Consider the following 22664-nt stretch of genomic DNA (forward strand, 5'->3'; position numbering starts at 1 on the left):
AGTGAATTAATGCGCCTCCAGATACCAACCTGGAAATTTATGACTCCGCGCAGTACCTTCCCAAATGGTCACCAATTTGGTACTGGTCACGCTCAGCGTTGCTTAACTTCGGTGATCTGGCGGGAACCGGTGTGTCAACGTAAAATACGCTTAAATATATTTTAATTCATGCAGATTTCGTATTTATTATCATAGAGACAATCATCTATTGATTATTATATATTATATTATACCTAATTAATGCACATGATTTCAAAATTAAAAAAAAATTGACATGGGTGCCATCAGCTAGAATCGAAACCAAAACGTATAGCGCTCCAGTCTTAGTAGATACCGTTTAAGCTATCATTAAGTGGATAAGAAATAGTTCAAAATAAACAAACTTTAACGTATAAATATATATATTTGCATATGTGTAGATATAACATGTTTAGTCGTCTTATGGCTGGCAAGTTCTTTATATTTCAATTTTGATCCATTAGCAGCTATTTTTATCGGCAAAAACTCATTCACAAAAATGTAATAAGTTTACTCTCTTCGGTGCGCTCTGCGAGTTTGCGTCTTGGAGGTGATGCACTTTGAAAAATGGATACAGACACACACACAGATATAGTAAGTTTTATGAATTAGATTTGTTTGAGTAAATTTGGTTTGAGTATTGTATATATTTCGAATTTATCAGAAAAATCTAAATTATATTACATTGAATAATTATTATTTTGATAAAAACTCCATACTTGTTGAGATTCTGTACAACAGTGCCCATAAAAGTGTGTTAAGAACCATTGTTATAGAATAACTTTAAATTGATATTTGTATTAAATTTATAATGCACCTTGATCTGGAAAGTAAAAAATTCAATGAAATATAGACACAGTTATTGTTAAAACAAATTTCATTTGTAATTTGCAAAATATACAAATGTCGTGAGAAAACACTTGAAAAGAATGGCGAAAAATCTTTAAATAACTATTATTTACACAAATTAAAAATAACTATTATTTACACAAATTAAAAATAACTATTATTTACACAAATTTAAAATAACTATTATTTACACAAATTAAAAATAACTATTATTTACACAAATTAAAAATAACTATTATTTACACAAATTAAAAATAACTATTATTTACACAAATTAAAAATAACTATTATTTACATCCATTAAAAATAACTATTATTTACACAAATTAAAAATAACTATTATTTACACAAATTAAAAATAACTATTATTTACACAAATTCAGAATAACTATTATTTACACAAATTAAAAATAACTATTATGTACACAAATTCAGAATAACTATTATTCACACAAGTTAAAAATAACTAATATTTACACAAATTAAATATATCTATCATTTACACAAATTAAAAATAACTATCATTCACACAAATTAAAAAATAACTATTATTTGCACTATAACTAATATTTACACATGAGTTCGAATTCGGCAAGCAAGAAAAACAAAACAAACAAAAGATTATATTTTACTTTAATTGCTTAAAAAATAAAATACAAACCAATAAGTCGATAATTTCCATTAAGAATAAAATCGTTAACTGGGAATTATTAAGATATGAAAGATTATTAGGATACAGAAAACACTTAAAGAATAAAGGATGGACGCTTTCGTGTAAAATTGAGGAAATCAGTTTGAAATCTGAAATTTCCTTTTAATGAGTTGAGATCGATTTTGATGAAAAAGTGATTAAATGAAGATGTGACGTCATTATCTTTTCAATGTCCAGCTGCTACAGGAATGTCTATTCAAAACTGTATATAAATAAAGGCCAGATTTGATGACAAGACATTATTCCATTGAAGAAACTCCCTTGGAACACATCAGAAACAAAGAGAAAATGTTGACGTTGTTTGTGGTTCTTCTTATTTGGTCCGCAGTGACTGCAAATCCGATTTTTCAAGTAGTAACTCCTAGCAGCGCTGAACAGAAGGCAACTCCCGGATATCTGGACGATTTAAATGTTGACGTGAGTAAAGTTTATTTTTCGGATTTTTCATCATCTCTTCACAGGTGTCGAACACAACATTAAGTGTGTAGTGGCTGCAAATCTGGCCTTGCAATATGCAACTCCTAGCAGCGCCGAACAGGAGAAAACACCAAGTTCTAAAATTCTTAACCTGTTTCTAAAATTCCATTTTATCAAATTCATTATACGTTTTAAATGTTGACGTGAGTATATTTTTTTCTTTTTCTTTTCTTGTTTCACTGCTTTCACGCAAAAGTAAAATTGGTCCAAAAATGAATTTTTAAATATCGGTTCTGAAATATGTTAAATGCGAGAGCAAGCACAAATAGTTATATGACTTTACATTTCCGCGAGTTTCACTACACCAGAATAGAATTGGACACAAATGAAGTTTAATGTCTACCACTAGTCTCTCCATCTTGGATAGGGTCCGAAAAGAGACTTCTATCATTAGATAGATCTCCGCTTTGTCACTTAAGCTCTAACCCCTGCCCCATCGCCGCAATGTTGCTTCTCTGCGTCTGTTTTACATGCACTTTAATGGAATGTGCTCTAATAAACCCGTTGCACTTGTGCTCCCCTCGACGTCCATATCCCCGAAAAACCTGCATAGCAACAAAATCTCACCCCTTCACTATTGAGGTCCCTAAATGCCAGAAAGCTTTCTACTTTAAAAGTTTCTTCTCAGAAACAGCTAGACTTTGGAATTCTCTTTCTTCTATCTGCTTCCCTGATTATATGATTATAGTGATATGCAGAAATTTTAAATGTAATGTAAACATGCATCTTGTTAATCTTTCCTAGGAATGGTCCCAAATAGTAGCCCCTTACGTCTCAATAGCGATATGTGTTGTTGGAGTTGAACGTGACTAAAAATAAATAAATAAATGAATAAATGAATAATGTGATTCAAAAGTAAAGAACTCGTATCTATATGAGAGTTTAGGCCGGTTCGTTACAGTTGAGCTTAGGCTATTACAATTGACTAAGTCGTTCCCAACAGAGCAGAACAGAAGGCAGCACCCTAATATTGAGACAATTTAAATGTTCACGTGATGACATTTTATATTCTAGCGGTTTTCATTATCCGGCTAAAAAAATAAAATGAAAAACAAATGAAGTTTATAATTTACATTCTGGAGTAGTTTATATATACTAGAGAAAAATGCGAGCATGGAAATAATATGGTTAAGCTTAAACATGGAAAAGTAAAGGACTAGTTATTTAAACTGTAAAAGAAAATGACAAGAAATTCTAGTAAAAAATATAATACAATTATAACCTACAATATTGCAGCATTAAGAATTGGTTATATAATGTTATAACATGCCTCTATAGCTCAGGCATTAACGTCAAAGAAAAAAAGTAAATCGTAAGCAAAACGTGTTGGTTTCAATTCTCGGTGGTGGACCACGAGTAGTTTTTTTTAAAAACTTTTTAAATCATTAATATATATCTAGATTGCAATGATTACAGGAGGTTAATTGACTGACAAGCAATGAAGTTTTCTTCTTTTGGTGCAACTCTGGCTTCGTCGGCGTCTAACTACCACATTAAATGTCGCCAGTTGTCAAAAAAAACGCACTTTTCACAAGTCACAACCCGGTCGAGAAACAAGTCGTTCTTGTTGCGTAAATGAAGCGAAGATGACACTTCATTACGGCGTTTCTTTTGGTTATCGTGTAATTCATGAGGCAATCATTTATCCAGATTTTTTTTTGCATTTCCAATCCCTCTCAAGTAGATAGAAATCGTCGTATACGTTACGTCTAATTCAGAAGCAAGTTCTCGAACAGTTGTGTGTGGATTGGCTTCGACTAACGCTCTTAATTAATTGTTGTCAACATCCGATGGCCGACCACTACGCTCATCATGGTAAAGACTCCCGTCGCCGCCACGAAATTTCTTAAACCACCATTGTGCTGTGGTTTCGGGGCCAAACGCTCTGTTGATATCGCGATTTGTTTCAGCAAGGTTTCGGCCTAGCCTGAATTGAAATAATAAAATTGTGCGAATTTACTTTTTCCCATCTTGTATTCAACGTTCTGCAAAGGAGAAACAATTGTTTCAAAACGATTGTAATTTAAATTATTAGATAGAGCGGAAAACGCCCTTTAATATGATATATAAAGTAAAGATATTATAACGAAAACATTTTTGAAAAAAACAATTATTTGAAATTAAAATTAAAAATTCCCAAATAACTTTCACGCCAACCTAATTAATAGTCGATCTTGCCACTACAAATTATGCATTTTATAAGCTTTTTTTATTTATATTTTTGACATAAAATCATTGACTGTTTCCCCTTCTTAATCGTCTATTTTTTCCAGAAATATCTTGTTAGATATGGTTACATGGCAAATGATATTGACGAACGATCGGATAATTACGCTGAACTCAGAACAGACGCCATCAAGTAAGTCGTTTAATATCCATTTAATTATTCATGACCGATACTACTCATCTATCAGACGCCATTTATCTCTCAGAATACTAAACAGGAAGTGATAATAACAAGAACTCTAAGTAAGTCGTTTAATATCCATTCAACCATTTTATTATTATGTCAAGAGAGTATTATTTTCGTTATTTTGACTCTCGAATTTATATCAGTTGATCTCTTATATGCTTTTATATAGAGTGATGTGGTTCTCAATTGATTAACTATGTCTAACTATGTCGGATATATAATAGAGAGTCAAAACAATGAAAAGAATATTCTACTGTCATTGCCCTATTCATTACCTATACGACTCAACTCTCAAACACAATTCAAACGTCAGAATACTAAAACGGAAGTGAAAATAACATCAAATACAAAATAAACATTAAAATAAGCCATTCCAAGTTCAGCGTCCATGATAAAAAAACAGTAAAACTGGCGCGTTAAAAAGAAGCCAGCAGAAGAAAGAACAAAGAAGAAAAAAAATGAACAAGATTAAGAGTGTTGAGAGACGTCTATGCCATTGCCAGAATTGGTTTTGTTATGGGTGCTTAGTTCATCGTCCATTTAATGTAGTGAGAGGGCTAATCTGTCATTTCAGAAAGATTTTCTTTCATGAAAATCTACAGTAACAGAGAAAAAAGAAATAGAAAGATTTAGAAAATACTAAAAGGAACACAAACTTTCCAGGACCGTTAAGAAAGATCGAGAGGGATCTGGGATATTCTAGTACTCAAACCCGCTCTCTGTAAAAGAGATTTTCGCAATAACTCGGCGGTCTTGGCAATTGACCTATAAATACTCACCTCTCCCAGACGACATTCAAGTCTAAGAATTCGAAACAAGAAGTAACGATCACACTAAATATAAAATAAATATTAAATATGCAACGCTTAGAAAAGGCGCACATAATTAGTTTAGATAGAAAAACCAATAAACTGGCGCTGTCGCTATGAGGCTAGCTGAAGAAAGACCCAACAAGAAAAAAATATACGAATATGAAGGCGTGGAGAAGACTAAGGGATACGCATATAGCATTGCCACAATTGGTTTAATATTATCAATCTTTATTCGCGTTCTGGACTGTTACCGAAACGTAGACGATTATCAATTATTATGAAAACCGGTTTTCATTTTTGTTGTTGTTGCAGATCATCTACTAGTTGGCCAGTCGTGTACAAATCTAAAGAGCGATAGGAACCTTCTCTCATGTCTAAAAGTGGCAAAATGTTCAACTAGCGTAATCGAAGATGCGCCGCTGTACAACTCATGCTCTGTACCGATCCAAGTTATGACAACAGAACCATTTCCAACACCGTCAAAATGAATCGATGGATTGGCACGAATAACAGGGACGTACACAGGGTGATGAAAACAAGGTTTCGGTCACGGTTACATTCTTTGGTTTGATTTAACGTGAGGGCTACATCATGCGACCTCACATCTTCGAAATCGGCTTGAAAGGCAACACCAAAATGTCCCTGGATGTGAGTTGATCCCCTAGTGCAATGAGGTGTCCGCTGGCAGACTCCGCATGTGGCAGCAGGACTTGGCGCCGGCCCACAAGTCCAAAGAGCCCTTAGCTTGGCTTCAGAAAGAGTGTTATGACTTTGTACCCTTCTCTTACTGCCTCCTCCTCCTCCTCCTCCTCCTCCTCGACCTGAACCCGCTGGACTACTTCGTTTGGTCATACGCCAAGAACATCACCAACATGACCTTCCACAATACTAAAGCCACCCTGAAATGAAGCCTGTTTCATAAGTCATACAAGTCAAATATTGTTTTGTGTTGTTAAACAATAAAAATCGTATTTCCGATCGCTTTTAATATTTAATCCTGATCGATATTTTGTTTTTCGTGAATCGTAAATGAAGGAAGTAGAGACACTTTTTACCCTCACACTCGGAAGTAATTAAAAGGTAAAATAAAGATGAACCACACTGATGTCGTGCTCATAACTGTGTATTTGATTCTTAATTTTAAAATGAGAACGTCTACGCATAGTGTGATTCAACATATTCTTGAATTATACGTCAGTCATTCGAAAATCAGGTCCTCCTACCTAAAATAAGAATAACCCTTTTCTTTCATCTTCTAGATAACCGGATATTCAAGTTCGCCCAGTTTAGTATGATGGACCGATATTTTACACATCCCATCTTTTTCGGTAATAATCGTTGCTATTTATTTTTTTCTACAGATTATTTCAGAGATTTTTCAGTTTGGAAGTGACTGGAGAAGTAAATGAAGAAACTCGGGAAGCCATGTTAAAGCCTCGTTGTGGAATGAAAGATATCGGAATAGAAAACCCAAGAAATAGTAAGCAAACGAAAAGTTTCAACTATTTATTTATTGTTTGTATGCATTTGTTTGTATGCATTTGTTTGATTAAACAGTGTGTTAGTGTGATTATTATTATTATTGTTATTATTATTATTGTTATTGTTATTATTGTTATTATTATTATTATTATTATTGTTATTATTATTATTGTTATTATTATTGTTATTATTATTGTTATTATTGTTATTATTATTATTGTTATTATTATTATTGTTATTATTATTATTATTATTGTTATTGTTATTATTATTATTGTTATTATTATTATTATTGTTATTATTATTATTATTGTTATTATTATTGTTATTATTATTATTATTATTGTTATTATTATTATTGTTATTATTATTATTATTGTTATTGTTATTATTATTATTATTGTTATTATTATTATTATTATTATTCTTGTTATTATTATTATTGTTATTATTATTGTTATTATTATTATTGTTATTATTATTATTGTTATTATTGTTGTTATCATTATTATTATTGTTATTGTCATTGTTATTATTTTTATTGTTATTATTATCATTGTTATTGTTATTATTATTATTATTATTATTATTATTATTATTATTATTATTATTATTATTATTATTATTATAGAAACTAGCTAGGTTATATAGTTATCATTAGTTTGTCATGATCGATACCTACTTTTCAGTCTTGCGCCAATTTTCTTGTAATAAGAAATGTGTTTTTTGTTTGTTGGAAAGAAATATTAACCAATAGTAAGTAACATTCCTTCGTATATAATTAACTACTCCACGTTTAGGTTGAGTATAGATTGGATTGAACGTCACAGATTTTTGTCAGAAAATTGGAATTTCCATAATAACTATACAGCTCAAATGAACTGACATGATTACCAGGGTTACACTTAAGCACAATCCAAGTCGAGCACGAAAAATGCGAATGAGGAAAAGTAGAGCAAAAAAAAAAAACCCCTATCGTAACACACAAAAGACATCAATAAATTTGCATAAATTAAATACAATTTTACCATATAATAAATAGAATTATTATTTCAATAATATTGTTTAACATAGAGTTAGTTACTTTCTATTGCCTCTGAGATGGGTATATACACTGATGACACCACACTCTATAACAGGCACGGCAGGACAAAATAAACACATATCTAAAGAAATGGCAAAAACACTAGAGGATGACCTCCGATCTGTAGTGGAATTGGGACAAAAATGGATGGTCACATTCAATGCTGCAAGACTAAACTTGTTTCCTTCAATAATTACAAGAAACCTTCTCTATCACCAATAGCCGTGGCCAATGACTCTTTATCTGAAAGTACATCTTTCAAACTCCTTGGTCTAACATTCACAGGAAACAAGAGTTGGAACAATTACATTGAAAGCATTGCCAGGACTGCTGCGAAGAAGGTAGTCTCTTTCTACCGTGCTAGAAAACTACTAACACCCGAAAGTATTCTGTACCTCTATAAGGCCATTCGCCCATGTATGTCATATTTGGGCTGGTGCATCTGCTACTATTCTCTCGCTCCTAGACAAAGTTCAAAAGAGAGTCGCCAACCAGATAGGTCCAGAACTGTCATCTAAGTTTCAGCCTCTGTTCCACCGACGAAATGTTGCATCTCTCTGCCTGTTCTACAAGTATTTTAATGGTGAATGCTCTAACGAACTGCAGGCACTGACGTAAACACCCTCGACAAAGCCGACGGGCAGTTAAATCCTACCCCCACACGGTAGAGATCCTTAGATGTAAAAGATCTTTCTACTCCAGTAGTTTCATCCCCATAATCGCTAGACTATGGAATTCCATTCCAGGTCATGCTTCTCCAACTGTACTGACATACAGAAGTTCAAGTGTAACGTGAACCGACATCTTGCTGCCCAACTCCCATACATAGTACCCCAGTAGCTGTTGACCCTGATAGTAGCCCCCTATACCTAAGTGGCGATGTGCCTTGTTTGGCATGAAAAAAAAATTAACAACATCTCTGGTAGCAAATTTGCATAGTAAATAGAAAAGCATATACACGCACGAACAATACGTCAGTCATTTTTTGAAAGTCCTCTTTTATTGAGTGTAAAAGACTGAAATAGTTGGCGTTCGTAGTGTTAAGGTTATCGCATTTGGTTGTCAATTGAAAAGCTAAAGGTTCAGGTCTACTGGATAGTGGGCACGAACGCCCAACCTTTTTGTTTATTCTATTACTTTTTTTGAATCGAATCGGACACTTACCTGACTAACACATTTTGTTTAATGAGAAAACGTTAGTAAGGTAGTAAAAAGACAAATTAATTTTATGCTAATTTATAAGTAAAACCACAACAATTTACTTCATTCTTCTCTCTTTCTCTCATATATATATAATCTATTTTAGTCATCGACATACAGTCCTGTTTCGTTGTATCACACCTCATCAGTGCCGCTAGACTAACACCCATCCCAAGCCGAGGATCGAATCTAGAACCGTCGTGATGACAGTCGGCAGTTCTACCCCTTGACTACGGAAGCGGTGCTCGCAACTAATCTGTCCGAATGTCTATTTAAATAAACATCCGTCCGCTACTCGAAAAGTGCTCAAACGTTTGTTTGTAAACAAACCGCGAGCTTCGCATTTTTTCAGCTAAATTAAGTAGCAAGTGAGATTATTTACGATAGTGCTCGACCCAAAAGGGGGGCTTTATAAAATGTATTTTAGTCATCGACATACAGTCCTGTTTCGTTGTATCACAACTCATCAGTGCCGCTAGACTAACACCTATCTCAAGCCGAGGATCGAACCTAGAACCGTCGTGATGACAGTCGGCAGTTCTACCCCTTGACTACGGAAGCGGTGCCCGCAACTAATCTTTCCGAATGTCTATTTAAATAAACATCCGTCCGCTACTCGTAAAGTGCTCAAACGTTTGTTTGTAAACAAACCACGAGCTTCGCATTTTTTCAGCTAAATTATATATATATATATATATATATATATATATATATATATATATATATATATATATATATATATATTAAAATAAGGGAGTAGTCACCAACAATGTGTATTTTTTAACATTATTTTATTATTCCGTGTCTTGGTTTTTCATTGAGAATTATGTTTGGATCATTGTAATAATGTTTTTAAGTCATTGAAATTGTTTACGTACGTTTCAGACGGTCTGATGCGTCCTCGTCAGAAATTATTTTCAAATGTGTAAAAATGGCGATTTTCGTAGTTAGTTTGAAGTTTTTCCAAGGGGTGGAGGCTTGTAAGTGTTTATTATACATTTGTATGCTGAATTTTTATTGCTTTTTTATTGCTTTTTTATTTGGTTTGTCCAGGGAGATTTTGACCTCGCTGTAGTTAGTCGCTATCTCTTTCTGCTAATGTGTTTTTCTTTTCCTTTAGGGTGGGGTAGGGTGTGTGTATGTGTGTGTGTGTGTGTGAGTGTGTTTAAGTGTGTGTGTGCGCGCGTGTGTGTGCGTGTGTGTGTTTGCTTTTATTGGTTTGGGAATGTGTATATTGTTTTATAGTATTTTGGGTTTATTTGCTTTCTTAGGAAGGCGGCTGTGGTCCGAGCTCGTTACTAATGTGTATGTGTGGGGAGGGGGGACTGGCTCTTCTGAAGTAAGGGTAGGGGTGCTTTCATTCTATTTTGATATTTATTTTTTGGATTCTTGGATTTTAGTATTGTGATTTTTCGTTTTAGTCTTATATTATGTTTGTTTAGAAAGAGGGGTGTATTTAAAATAGGGGATTTTTTAATGTTTCTATTTATTTGTCTCCCAATGTGGGTATGGCCAGACCCAGGATCGGTTCCTAGTGTGGGGAAGATTTTGTTCCCCAGAGGGGGGCATTGGGGGATGTAGGCATGGGAGGGGGTGATAGAAGGGAAGATAGTCGTTTCAGTCATGAGGGGGTTCTCCTCCCCTGACTGAGGAAGGAGCGAGGTGTTGGAACAGATATTATACTATGGTTCTAGGTGTCTCCTAGTGTTGTTGGTTTCGAGGTTAAGTAGGGTTGGTATTGTTCAGTGTGTTGTATTAGAGATAGGGGTGTTATGTCTGTGTGTGGTTGTATGCGCGCACGTGTGTGTGTTTTAATGTGTCGGTTCTGATTTATGTGTGGGTGTGTGTATGTGTATGTGTATGAGTGTGCATGCGAGTGTACCTTGCATTTCATGTTTTTGTGTGATGGTATTAGGTTCTGTTCAGTTCAGGAATGAATTTGGTGATGAAGTTTTTTTCCTGTGTAAGTAAATAAAAATAATTGTCTGTTTGGAAGATTGGCATTGTTTTGAAGCTGTTTCCACTGCATGTGTGTACGTGTTTTGAAACATAGAGCTGTCTGTTATCTGCAATTTTGATGTTGCTCTTATGTAAGGCCACTCTATTGCTGAAATTTTTGGTGGCGCCTATGTAGGATTTGTTGCATGTTGTGCATCTTAGTGCATATACTACATTTCTGGAGGTGCAATTTAGATCATTTTTATTTTGAATGTTTGTGCTGGGTTTTTGAATGTGTATGTGTTACCTTCTATTATTATGTCACATACTCCACATCGCGGTTTGTTGCATTTTGTAACTCCTTTGTAGTATGTGGGACGAGTTTTGAGGAAGTTAGAATGTGTTTTAAGTTTTTGGGTTGGCGTTTGCTTTTTATTATTTTTGTTGTTTTAAGTATGTTGTTTAGTTTGTCGTTCTGATTGAGGAGGATAAGGTTTTTTGTTATCTGTGTGAATAGTTCTGGGTTGTTTGTGTTGTGTGTAGAGACGTATGCTAGAATTTGTTCTTTGTTGTGTTCTTTTGGGGTTCTTAGTTGGTCTATTGGAATTTTTTCAGCCAGTTCAATACCTTTCTGTATTAGTGGTAGTGGGTATCCTCTTTTCCGCAGTGTTATTTGTAGTTCATTCAGTCTAGTTGAACGGAGGTGTCTGTCTGTTACTATGGTGCAGACTGTACGTGCTAGGGAGTAGGGTATTGATTTTAGATAGTTTTTAGGATGGTGGCTTCTGAAGTGGAGGTATTGTTGAGTGTCTGTGGGTTTGTGGTAGATGTCTGTGATTATGTTGTTGTTTTTTATTGTTACTAGGATGTCTAGGAAAGGTAGTTCTGTGGGGCTTTGTTCTAGTGTGAAGTTTATTTTTGGGTGTAGATTTTGTAGTAAAGTGTGGAGTTCTTTGATATCCCCCCATGAGGTTCTCCAGACGATAAAGCAGTCGTCTAGGTATCTTTTCCAAGATTTTATGAAGAGTGTTTTTATATTGTGCCCGTACTTTTGCTCTATCCTTTCATAAAGGGTCTCTTCTAGGAAAGCGAGTGTGAGGGTGGCGTATGTCGGTGCCATTTTGGTACCCATTGCTGTGCCTAGTATTTGGATGTAGTTGTCTATTGAATTGGAAGGAGTTGTTATTGAGGATTATGTCGATGCTATCAATCACGAATTGTTTATTGAATCTGGGGTGTAAAGTCTGTGTATGTTTGTCAATCCAATATGCGATAGCTTCTTTTCCTAGATTGTGTGGGATATTGCTATATAGGCTGCTAACGTCGAATGTGGCTAGTATAGTCCCATCGTCTACTGTTTGTGGTAGGGAGCTAAGGAAGTATGTGTTATCTCTTACAAAACTTCTGACTAGATTGGTGAAGGGCTGTAATAGTATATCTATTAGGTTGCTAAGTCTGCTTGTTGGGCATGATGGTCCTACTACTATGGGTCTGAATGTGAGGTCGTTGGGGTTTGGGGTGCTTATGTATTCTGACTTTTGTATGTTGATGGCATGTTTTACCTGGTTAGATTTGTGTATTTTGGGTAGCCCATAGAAGATGTTTGTTTTTGTTGGGAAGTTTGTAAGGAAGTCTTTTTCTTTTTTAGTTAATGTACTATTGTATGTTGTGCAGAGTTTTGTTATTTTAGATATGATTGTGTCGTCTATGTTAGAGCTACAGCGAGGTCAAAATCTCCCTGGACAAACCAAATAAAAAAGCAATAAAAAAGCAATAAAAATTCAGCATACCAATGTATAATAAACACTTACAAGCCTCCACCCTTTGGAAAAACTTCAAACTAACTACGAAAATCGCCATTTTTACACATTTGAAAATAATTTCTGACGAGGACGCATCAGACCGTCTGAAACGTACGTAAACGATTTCAATGACTTAAAAACATTATTAGAATGATCCAAACATAATTCTCAATGAAAAACAAAGACACGGAATAATAAAATAATGTTAAAAAATACACATTGTTGGTGACTACTCCCTTATTTTAATATACATCTTTCTTTCGTGGGAATTTATTAACCCATTATATATATATATATATATATATATATATATATATATATATATATATATAACTACTTCATTTACTCACATACATTAATATACGAAATATAACTGGAAATATTTTCTCAATCATTAAATAATTTCTCTCTGATAGGCTCAAAAGAGTAGTGGTTGATGGGCAGAAATCAGAGGCCTGCAGTATTAATGCTGGAGTCCCTCAGGGGTCCATCTTGGGCCCAACTTCTTCCTGGTCTACATCAATGATCTCCCAAAACACATACTTAAATCATTCATTGAAATCTATGCTGATGACACGACCATGTATGGCAACGCATCTAAGGCCGTAAATTACAAAGTTCTCTCTGATTCTCTCTCCACTGATCTTGAGCGCACGGTACAGTGGGGGAAGCGGTGGCTGGTTACTTTTAATGCATCTTAAACGAAGCTCCTATCTTTACATCATCAACGCTCTGATCCCCTATCTGGCATCAATTGAAATGGATGGCTCTCACCTAGAGGATGCTTTATGTTTTGATAAGCTTCTTGGATTGACCTTTACTCCTGACCTGAAATGGCACACGTACATCAAGTCAATTGCCAATGTCGCTGGAAAAATGGTAGGATCTTTCTACCGCTCCAGAAGATATCTCACTGCTGATGCAATTCTCTACCTATATAAAAGCCAAGTACGTCCAAGGATTGAGTATTGCTGCCATATCTTGGCAGGAGCTGTTAAAGAGACATTGCGAAGCTGTCTTTGTTTTATCGTTACTTTCATCGGAAGTGCTCGTCTGAACTCCAATCTCTGGTCTCCCCTCGCCAATTTTTCACGATAAACACCTGTTTAGCTGAAATTACCGTAAAAAATTTCCCCTCTCTTAATCTGTGCCAAAACCAAAACGTAGATTCCATGAACAAAGCTTCTTTCTTAGAAGTGCACGCCCGTGGAACTCTCTTCCGTTTATCTGTTTCCCATCTAACTACAACTTGGATGTCTTCAAGTCCAACATAAACAAATTCCTGATGAAACGCCCCTTTAAGTAAAACACTTTATCACATCTCCAATACTAACGATTACTACGATACTATCCCATTGATTACCGTACACGCATTAACCATTATCCCTGAGTGGCGTCCGGGCTTTGATAAGTGGTGACTACCATGTAAAAAGAAAACAAAAAAAAAAAAAACAAAAAAGAAAAACATTGCTATCAGCCTGACCTCATTCACTGCCTACTACCATTTTTTGTTTTTTGCTCAACACACACCTCCAAATACCCGGGCAACGCCGGTCACCCAGGCTAGTCTATAATATAAATCTCAAAATCTTAGTGTGTGTGTAAGTTTATATGTCTCGCTTAGATTTTCGACACACTCGACCAACACTGACAAAATTGATATCGTTTGAAAAATCAGTCTCTGGCCGACAAATATCCAAAAATTGGCACAAATCATTAATTCTCTCACCGTCAACTGAGCCGTTTTTTACATGGAGGGGTCACTTTTTTCATCGACATTTTTGCAAAGTCATCATCATGCCTTGCAATGACTAAGCTTCATTTGAACAACAGCGACGTCGTATGTCACACTGGGCGCGGCGTCTAAACCGTACGCTTGTTTTTCGGTTCCTCGTAGCATTACAGTTTCGAGTCTGTCTTCCTACTACTTATTTTTCGCTCGCACGGGTACTCGCTGCTATTTTCATTTTTTTAGGAGGTGGATTAATGTTTTTCGTTTGAAACATTTTTTAGTACATAATAAATCTATACACAGCTTGGATATAGTCTCTTTATACGCTTACGTACCTATCAAAATGCTTCATATTACTACAGATTCACTTAAATAAAATCAACCTACCTTTTTAATACAGACAATCAAACTTATCACCTATATGACTTATTTACAATTCAACAATACTTTATTCAAACAAAAATGGGGACTCCCTATAGGGAACTCTCTTAATGGGGTACTATCTTATCTATTCTATTATTTTAGAATCCGGTCTATTCAAATTTAGATTACCGGTAAACGTAGAATATTTCAGATACATCGATGATATTCTCTTTTTTCTTCCTGAAGGTACACAAATAGAACTTAAAAAAAAACAACAAAAAACAAAACAAAACAAAAAAAAACGAATTAAATACTGTGGAAGCTTTCATAAAACTCACTCATAAAACTGAACAAAACAATTCCCTACCTTTCTTAGACATACTCATCGTAAAACCACACATAAAAACAGCTACATTCACTTTTATTCACACCATAGCAACAGAATAAAATATAGAATGATAATAGGCTTCTTTTTACGGGTTTTCATAATTTGGAGCGCTAAATATCTTGAAGAACTGAACTATATGACAAATTCACTAAAACCATATAAATATCGTAGTTATTTTATATCAAACGCTAAAAAAGCAATAAAAATATTCTCCAACACAAACAATGAAGAATATTACACGCCAGATACTCCGTTATCAGACAGATTTTTTCTTTGTGCCCACCCACGCCGAAAACACTTCAATCTATAATATACTGAAGAAATTAGAAATACGTACAATACAAACCACATCATTAACTATAGCTTATATATTAAAGACCACAAAGCGCCATTCCAAAGATCTCACATCTAATGCCGGAATATACACCATCCCCTGCACTAATTTCTATCAAATATATGTAGAAGAAACCCAACGTGAATTACGCAAAAGACTTAGAGAGCATAAAAGAGATAAACAAAATGGCAATCCCCTGAACGCATTTTTTTACCCATGTTTCATATCATAACCAGTCCTTTAGTTTTACAAAGGCGAGAATAGTCAAATTTGATATGATAAACATTTACGAAGACTCCTTAAGTCGGCATTCCAATCCAATAAAGCAAAGAAATGGGTTCCACAACCTAGCACATATCATAAGTAATTTAATCAATGAGCACAATTTGAACCCTGATTAGTTCCATTTACACACGTTTTTAATCATTTAAAAAAAGAAGAGTTTGTATTTGTACACATATTACAAATATTAAATAAATACACTTATATATTTTACGTAGTGACTTTTACACACACATACACACACATATATTATAAGAAGAATAGAAATAGCATTATTGAAAGATAGAGAAATTATAAAGGAACAAACAAAGTTTTATGTCAATCAACGTTTCGTCCTTATTGTAAAATTCTTCTGGACACACACACACACACACACACACACACACACACACACACACACACACACACACACACACACACACACACACACACACAGAGGTAAAATAACCAATGAAGTTTTAATGCGGTTAATACAAGAGTGCTCAATACGGAAGTAAGGCAAGATATACTCTAGTCACTGTCTGACCGATAGATGCTCATGAATGCGTAGCAACTATTACTGCTTATATAAAACAAATAAAAGTATATACGTATACGGGATACACTCAATAAGTTTTCATACATTTCCTTTTGGGCACTTTTATTGAGAGTACACACATGAAACTCTAGTCCCCTTCGAAGTTACCTCCTCCGACTGCAATGCAGTTGTACCGTTCCAACAACTTCTGGAAGACCAGAATTAAAAATATATGATTTTTTCTTCTTGATTCTGAAGTTTAGGTTGTATGATGGGAAAAGCCAACGCCGATCAAGTTTTAATAGTAGATATCACATATGCACTGAGGAGTTCGGTTGGAAAAAGTGACCTTGTGCCAGAAGTTATTTAGAATAATTCTGTAAAATGCAAAATAACATCACAATTTTGATTCTTTTCATCTTTTTGTTTGTTTGTTTTCAGTCAAGTGGAACATGTCAGAAATTACATACAACATTGTTAAATACACCGGGGACATTCCGCAAAGTTCTACACGGTAATTATGGCGACATTTTATTACTTTCACAGATATATATATATATATATATATATATATATATATATATATATATATATATATATATATATATATATATATATACAACGGCGTCCAAAACTTCCTTACTTTTGGACGTTCCTTACTTTTGGACGTTTGTTATAATTCTTTTTCTATCCTTGCAAATGATTTAAATTTTATGGATGATAACGACTACCAGTTGTTATAATTTCAGCTTTTCATAGTTGTTATTTCTAACAAATGTTAGGTGTTAAAATGTTGTCCCTTTATACATATATATATATATATATATATTTGTTTCCAATCTCTGATTAAACACTTGTTTCTTCTTGTAGGGAAGCGATACGCAGTGCGTTCTCTGAATGGGCAGGCCCTTCAAAATTGACCTTTACAAAAATTGAATCCGGCATGGCCGTTATTGAAATATCATTTGTAACTGGAGATCACCCACCTTGTCTTTATCCACTGGATGGACCTGGTAAGTTTTTATAAACCTTTCTCAGATAATAAAAATGAATGGGAGAAATCGGAATCAGAGGGATGGCTGCAAAAAATACAAGTTACAATAATGAAAACAGCTGAAATATTAAGGAAAACCCTTGAATGCAGAGATTAACACACATGAGTCATATGCGCGGGACAGAAAACTGCTGCAGCGTTACAGACAAACTGAAGAAGCGTTACATGGAACCAAGGACATTGAAGCAGTATATCTACAAATCCTCTATCCACTCACCCATCCCCTCACATTGCCTTATCACCGCCCCCCCCAAGTGTGATGCCAAATAGGTGAGAAAGACCGAGAAGAGAGCGCTGACCAGACCTCTTCTGGACAAGTGCGAAGAGAACTGGGATCTTGGAGAGGCTTATGGTCGCTCAAATTCCAATGGCCGCTGTCAGCGAGAAATCAATGGTAAGCATCTCATCTCATCCCCGTACCACGGTTTGGGTGTCCATCTGTTGGTATCCAGAGAACTAGTGCGCTGGCTTCCTCTTCGCTGTGTCTCATGCAGTGAGCGGTTACTCTCATCCTTCTCTGCTGTACTTTCAGTGATACTAGTAGTAGGTCACCATAAAGCTGTTGGTTTGTTGCGTGGCTCCTCCATGATGTATTGAGTACCATTCTGAGCATCCGTATGCAAACGCCATCCAGTCTCTACTTCAATGGTAAGCAGCTGTTGCGATAACTAAAAAAAATATTTACAAATGTTATCGAAAGAGGTGGAGAGTACTAGAAATCTGGGGAGACTTGTCACTCAGCTTCCAGGCCACACCGCAGATTGTTTTCAAGGAGAGATCTTTGATAACCTGCGTGAAAGCTCATTGTGCCGCCGCCGCCGCCGCCGCCGCCGCCGCCGCCGCCGCCGCCGCTGCCGCCGCCGCCGCCGCCGCCGCCGCCGCTGCCGCCGCCGCCGCCGCCGCCGCCGCTGCCGCCGCCGCCGCCGCCGCCGCCGCCGCTGCCGCCGCCGCCGCCGCTGCCGCCGCCGCCGCCGCTGCCGCCGCCGCCGCCGCTGCCGCCGCCGCCGCCGCCGCCGCTGCCGCCGCCGCCGCCGCTGCCGCCGCCGCCGCCGCCGCCGCCGCCGCCGCCGCCGCCAACAACAACAACAACAACAACAACAACAACAACAATAATAATAATAATAATAATAATAATAATAATAATTCTTATTATTCGTATTTATTTATTTATTTATTACGAAGGGGAGTTCATTAAATAATGCCACTGAGTCACTTCCCCCTTTCTGATTAAGCTGAAAATTTGCGCATGCAATGATTTATATTTCCATGGGTTATCTGGTTAATTACAGCTCTGAACCTACACTGTTTTTTTATTTACAGGTGTTTGAACTAAATCAATTATTACACGGAAGCTGTTGAGTACCGCTTAGTTATCCGTTCGTTTTTGTATTTGAAAGGACGTACACCACAGGAGATTTTTGATGAAACGTATGGTAATGATGTCCACTATATAACTTTGTAAAACACTGGCATCAAGAATTAAAATAGTCAGCAATATTTGGAAGCAATTTTGTTTAGAACATCTGTCAGTCAAGTTAAGGCTGCCATTTTGGTAGATCGACGCATGACTATTCGCCAAATAGTTCAGGAGATCAAGATGAGTACATAGTCCGTGAAAACTGTCATTTATGGTCATTTGCGTATGCATAAGATGCCTGCCAGATGTATTTTCTAAGTTGCTTACACCCTTCCGGTAGCAAGAGCGCGCCTAGTACTCAAGAATGAATTAGGAGATATGCCAATAAGATGCGTTAAAGATTTTCAAAAGACTAATTACACAGAATGAAACTTGGATCTCACACTATGATCCAGATACCAAAGACCAATCAACGCTCAACATTGATGAAGCACGTTGATTCACAACTCCCAAAGAAGGCAACAGTGCAGTCCTCCTCTAGCAAGGTCATGCTCACAGCTTTCTGGGATCAGCATAGAGTAGTGATGACAGATTTGCTGGCGATGAACACCACGATTAAAACGGCCTATAATGCTTTAGTTTTGTTGAAATTAATAAACGCTATCAAAATCAAGAGGCGGCGTAAGATCAGCAAAGTTATTCTCCTCCTGCACGAAAACACTCCGGTCAATAACGGGCATGTCGCTAGATCAAAAGCCCGGGAGTGAGGCTATTAAATCCTTTCCCATCCGTTCTACTGTCCTAATTTTGCACTCTCTGACTTTTACCTCTTTCCAACCATGAAATTGTCTTTGAAAGGAAAGCGTATCTCAGATAACGCAGCCTTGATTTCCGACGTCACATTTTTGCTAGAAAACCAACATGGGATATTCTACAAAACGACCCTCGGGGCTGCATTAAACAATGGAAGAAATCCATGGGTGCTTCCTATGTAGAGGAAAAATAATAAGTGTTCCAAGTTTCGTTGCTCTACTGCTATGAGAAGTGTGTCAGGGTATCACTTATTGAATGCTACTCGTAAGAGTTCTCACGCATATCATTATCACTGATTGTTCAATGACAATAATCGGTGGTGTTCGTCTTACTGAACAGTTTTAATACACACCTTTCGATGACTGAAGATTATCCATTTTTGTCTCTGAAATAAAAAAAAAATGGACACAAGCCAATAGATTTTATCTCGAATTTATAAAGGATGATTTTTATTTGGCGGATGATATTGCCTCGATTCTGTCCAATGGTAGGAGAGAGAAAGATGTGTGACTGTAAATTTTCTGGGACCGTGCCGGCCGTTTCTTGTCATATTTGGTATACTCGAGTTTCCAATCTAGACTGACTAATATATATATATATATATATATATATATATATATATATATATATATATATATATATATATATATATATATATATATCTTTTCTCTCGCTTTCTCCCAGACTCCATCTGACGTCATATCTACTGAATCAATTGTTCTGATACTGCTTCAATGTTGAACTTGAGAACAGCGTGTTGATCATTGCTGACTCGGCTGTGATATTCCCTGCTATTTGCAACGTACCCGTTAACTTAGTCTCACCCAAAGTAAACACTAACTAACCAAACCGTTCATTATTATTGGCTCAAAAGGAGCTTTCACACAGGTCATCAAAGATCTCTCCTTGAAAACAGCCTGTGGTGTTCCCTGGAAGCTGAATGACAACAAGTCTCCCCAAATTTCCAGTACTCTCCACCTATTTCAATAATATTTGCAAATACATTTGCACTATCGCAACAGCTGCTTGCCATTGATTTCTCGTTGCCAGCGGCTATTGGCCTCCACTGGAATTTGAGTGGCAATACCCCCCCCCCCCAAGGTCACAGTTCTCTTCGCATTTCTTTAGCGGAGGTCTGGTCAGTGCTTTCTTCGCAGTCTTTCCTTTCTCCTTGACTCTTCTTAATTGTTTGGTCTTACTCTCTTTTTCTGGGGGGGGCAGTGATATAGTAATGGGAGATAGGGTGGATTATTATTATTATTATTATTATTATTATTATTATTATTATTATTATTCGGATGCCTCCATTCAGTCTCAAGAGAAAATGGACACCTTGTAAGAGTAGCTGCGTGTGTAATTGTGAAGCAAGGGTTGCGCAAACACAACCACACCTCTCATAAATCGGCACTTTTTGGGTCCAGTGGCAAAGAGAAGCCGAAGACTGACTAGAAACAATGCCGAGATAAGCGGATAGCGCAGACAGTACCTAGAATTCCCAAATGGTCACCCATTTTAGTACTGATCAGGCTCAATGTTGCTTAACTTCGGTGATCTGACAGGAACCGGTTTGTCAACGTGATTCTTCTTCTTCTTCTTCTTCTTCTTCTTCTTCTTCTTCTTCTTATTATTATTATTATTATTATTATAAGTAGTAGTAGAGTAGTAGTAGTAGTCGCTCATTTGATTCTTTGATCTCATTTATGTCCGAATATCCACGAAAGACAGAACACAAAAATTCAAATGTGTAAACACATATTACACCCACAAAAATTTTTGTTGGGCGAGAAATGTTATTGTAACAACGGTTTATTCTAATTTTCATGATGTACGTATTATTATATACCCATATATTTTACCTTAAACTAAATGCATCTATCATTTACATAACTTTGCTATTAGACATGCCTTTGTTTAATTTTGTTTTATTTGTTCTACTTCTATACCAAATTTACGTCATTTTAATGAGGCAATAAAACTGCTATGTGTCGTCAATTATAATATGTATATGTTTATATATTTCAGGAAAAGTTGTAGCCCACGCCTTCTTCCCTTCAACCGATTCTACCTCAGGTGACATCCATTTTGACGATGATGAAACCTACGTTTATGATCAAGGCAGTGGTAATAAAGTTGGTTCAGTCGCCTTGCACGAAATTGGTCATTCGTTGGGATTAACACACGACGATACGCAAGGATCAATAATGGTGCCCAGCTACACTGGACAAACAACTCTGGGACCAAACGACATCAGGAGAATCAAAAATTTATATTCGTAAAAGCAAATTCTATCACCCTACAAAGTTTGTAGATTTCAGTATTTTTCTTTGTTTTTTTTTAATTTTAATTTATTCCAACTCTAAATGCATTTTTGTATGAAAATAAATTTTATTTGCGCATTTTTTCTAGAATATAACAATTTTCATATTAATAAACAGACACACAGAAATTAAGTAGATTATTTAATCTTTATTATGTTAGTAAGTATTATTAGACTTGAATGTTGTTTCATTGCGAAACCTTCTTCAAAGGTCATAAAATAAATGACGTCAATTTTCATCTCACTGGTACACTAATAAATAATAACATTTAAAACTTTTCGTAAACATTAACACTAAATCGGTTTAGTTTAGATTTATTAATACTAGTATGTGATCTTGATAAGCATAATTAAAATTAGTTATCCAGAGTGAGTCATTTGATTAGCTGGTTTAAAATTAAGGACTACTGCATAATAAACATTGATTGTATAATAAGTACTGACTGTATAATATGTTAATGAAATTATACTTCTGCATGTGAAAATATAATTGGATTCATATAAAATTTTTGAAGCAAAGGAATCTATGTGATATAGGATGAATATAAAAATAAATAAATATAAAAATAAATAAATATAAAAATAAATAAATATAAATAAACACATCTGTGATAAACAAATATGCGACATAATCACGTTGGCACATTGAAGTTATGCAACGTTGAGCCTGGTCAGTTCCACATGGGTGACCATTTGAAAATATCAGATGCTGTATGTAAG

General features: G+C 35.6%; 2 protein-coding genes across 2 annotated transcripts in view; one reads left to right on the forward strand and one right to left on the reverse strand.

The window, feature by feature from the left end:
* Window positions 1–22664, reverse strand: part of LOC145278088 (interstitial collagenase-like) — a 295194-nt gene that overhangs the window by 92626 nt on the left and 179904 nt on the right. The window lies entirely within an intron of this gene.
* LOC145277440 (collagenase 3-like) lies at window positions 1868–22294 on the forward strand. The gene is made up of 6 exons (XM_080128799.1): window positions 1868–1996; window positions 4330–4415; window positions 6643–6761; window positions 16845–16917; window positions 17274–17416; window positions 21650–22294. Exons 1-6 carry the CDS (start codon window positions 1868–1870, stop codon window positions 21901–21903), a joined length of 804 nt encoding a protein of 267 aa, XP_079984925.1. The 3' UTR covers window positions 21904–22294.

This window comes from Euprymna scolopes, chromosome 6 (genome assembly GCF_053919585.1).
Source record: "Euprymna scolopes isolate OS-2025 chromosome 6, ASM5391958v1, whole genome shotgun sequence".
In the NCBI taxonomy this organism is placed as follows: Eukaryota; Metazoa; Mollusca; class Cephalopoda; order Sepiida; family Sepiolidae; genus Euprymna; species Euprymna scolopes.

What these genes read in the sequence shown, in the direction of transcription:
- LOC145277440 (XM_080128799.1), top strand. Translation starts at nt 1,868, where the DNA reads ATGTTGACGTTGTTTGTGGTTCTTCTTATTTGGTCCGCAGTGACTGCA. An exon ending in ATTCCGCAAAGTTCTACACG is followed by an intron (nt 16,918 to 17,273) that starts GTAATTATGGCG and finishes TTCTTCTTGTAG; the next exon opens with GGAAGCGATACGCAGTGCGT. An exon ending in TTATCCACTGGATGGACCTG is followed by an intron (nt 17,417 to 21,649) that starts GTAAGTTTTTAT and finishes TATATATTTCAG; the next exon opens with GAAAAGTTGTAGCCCACGCC.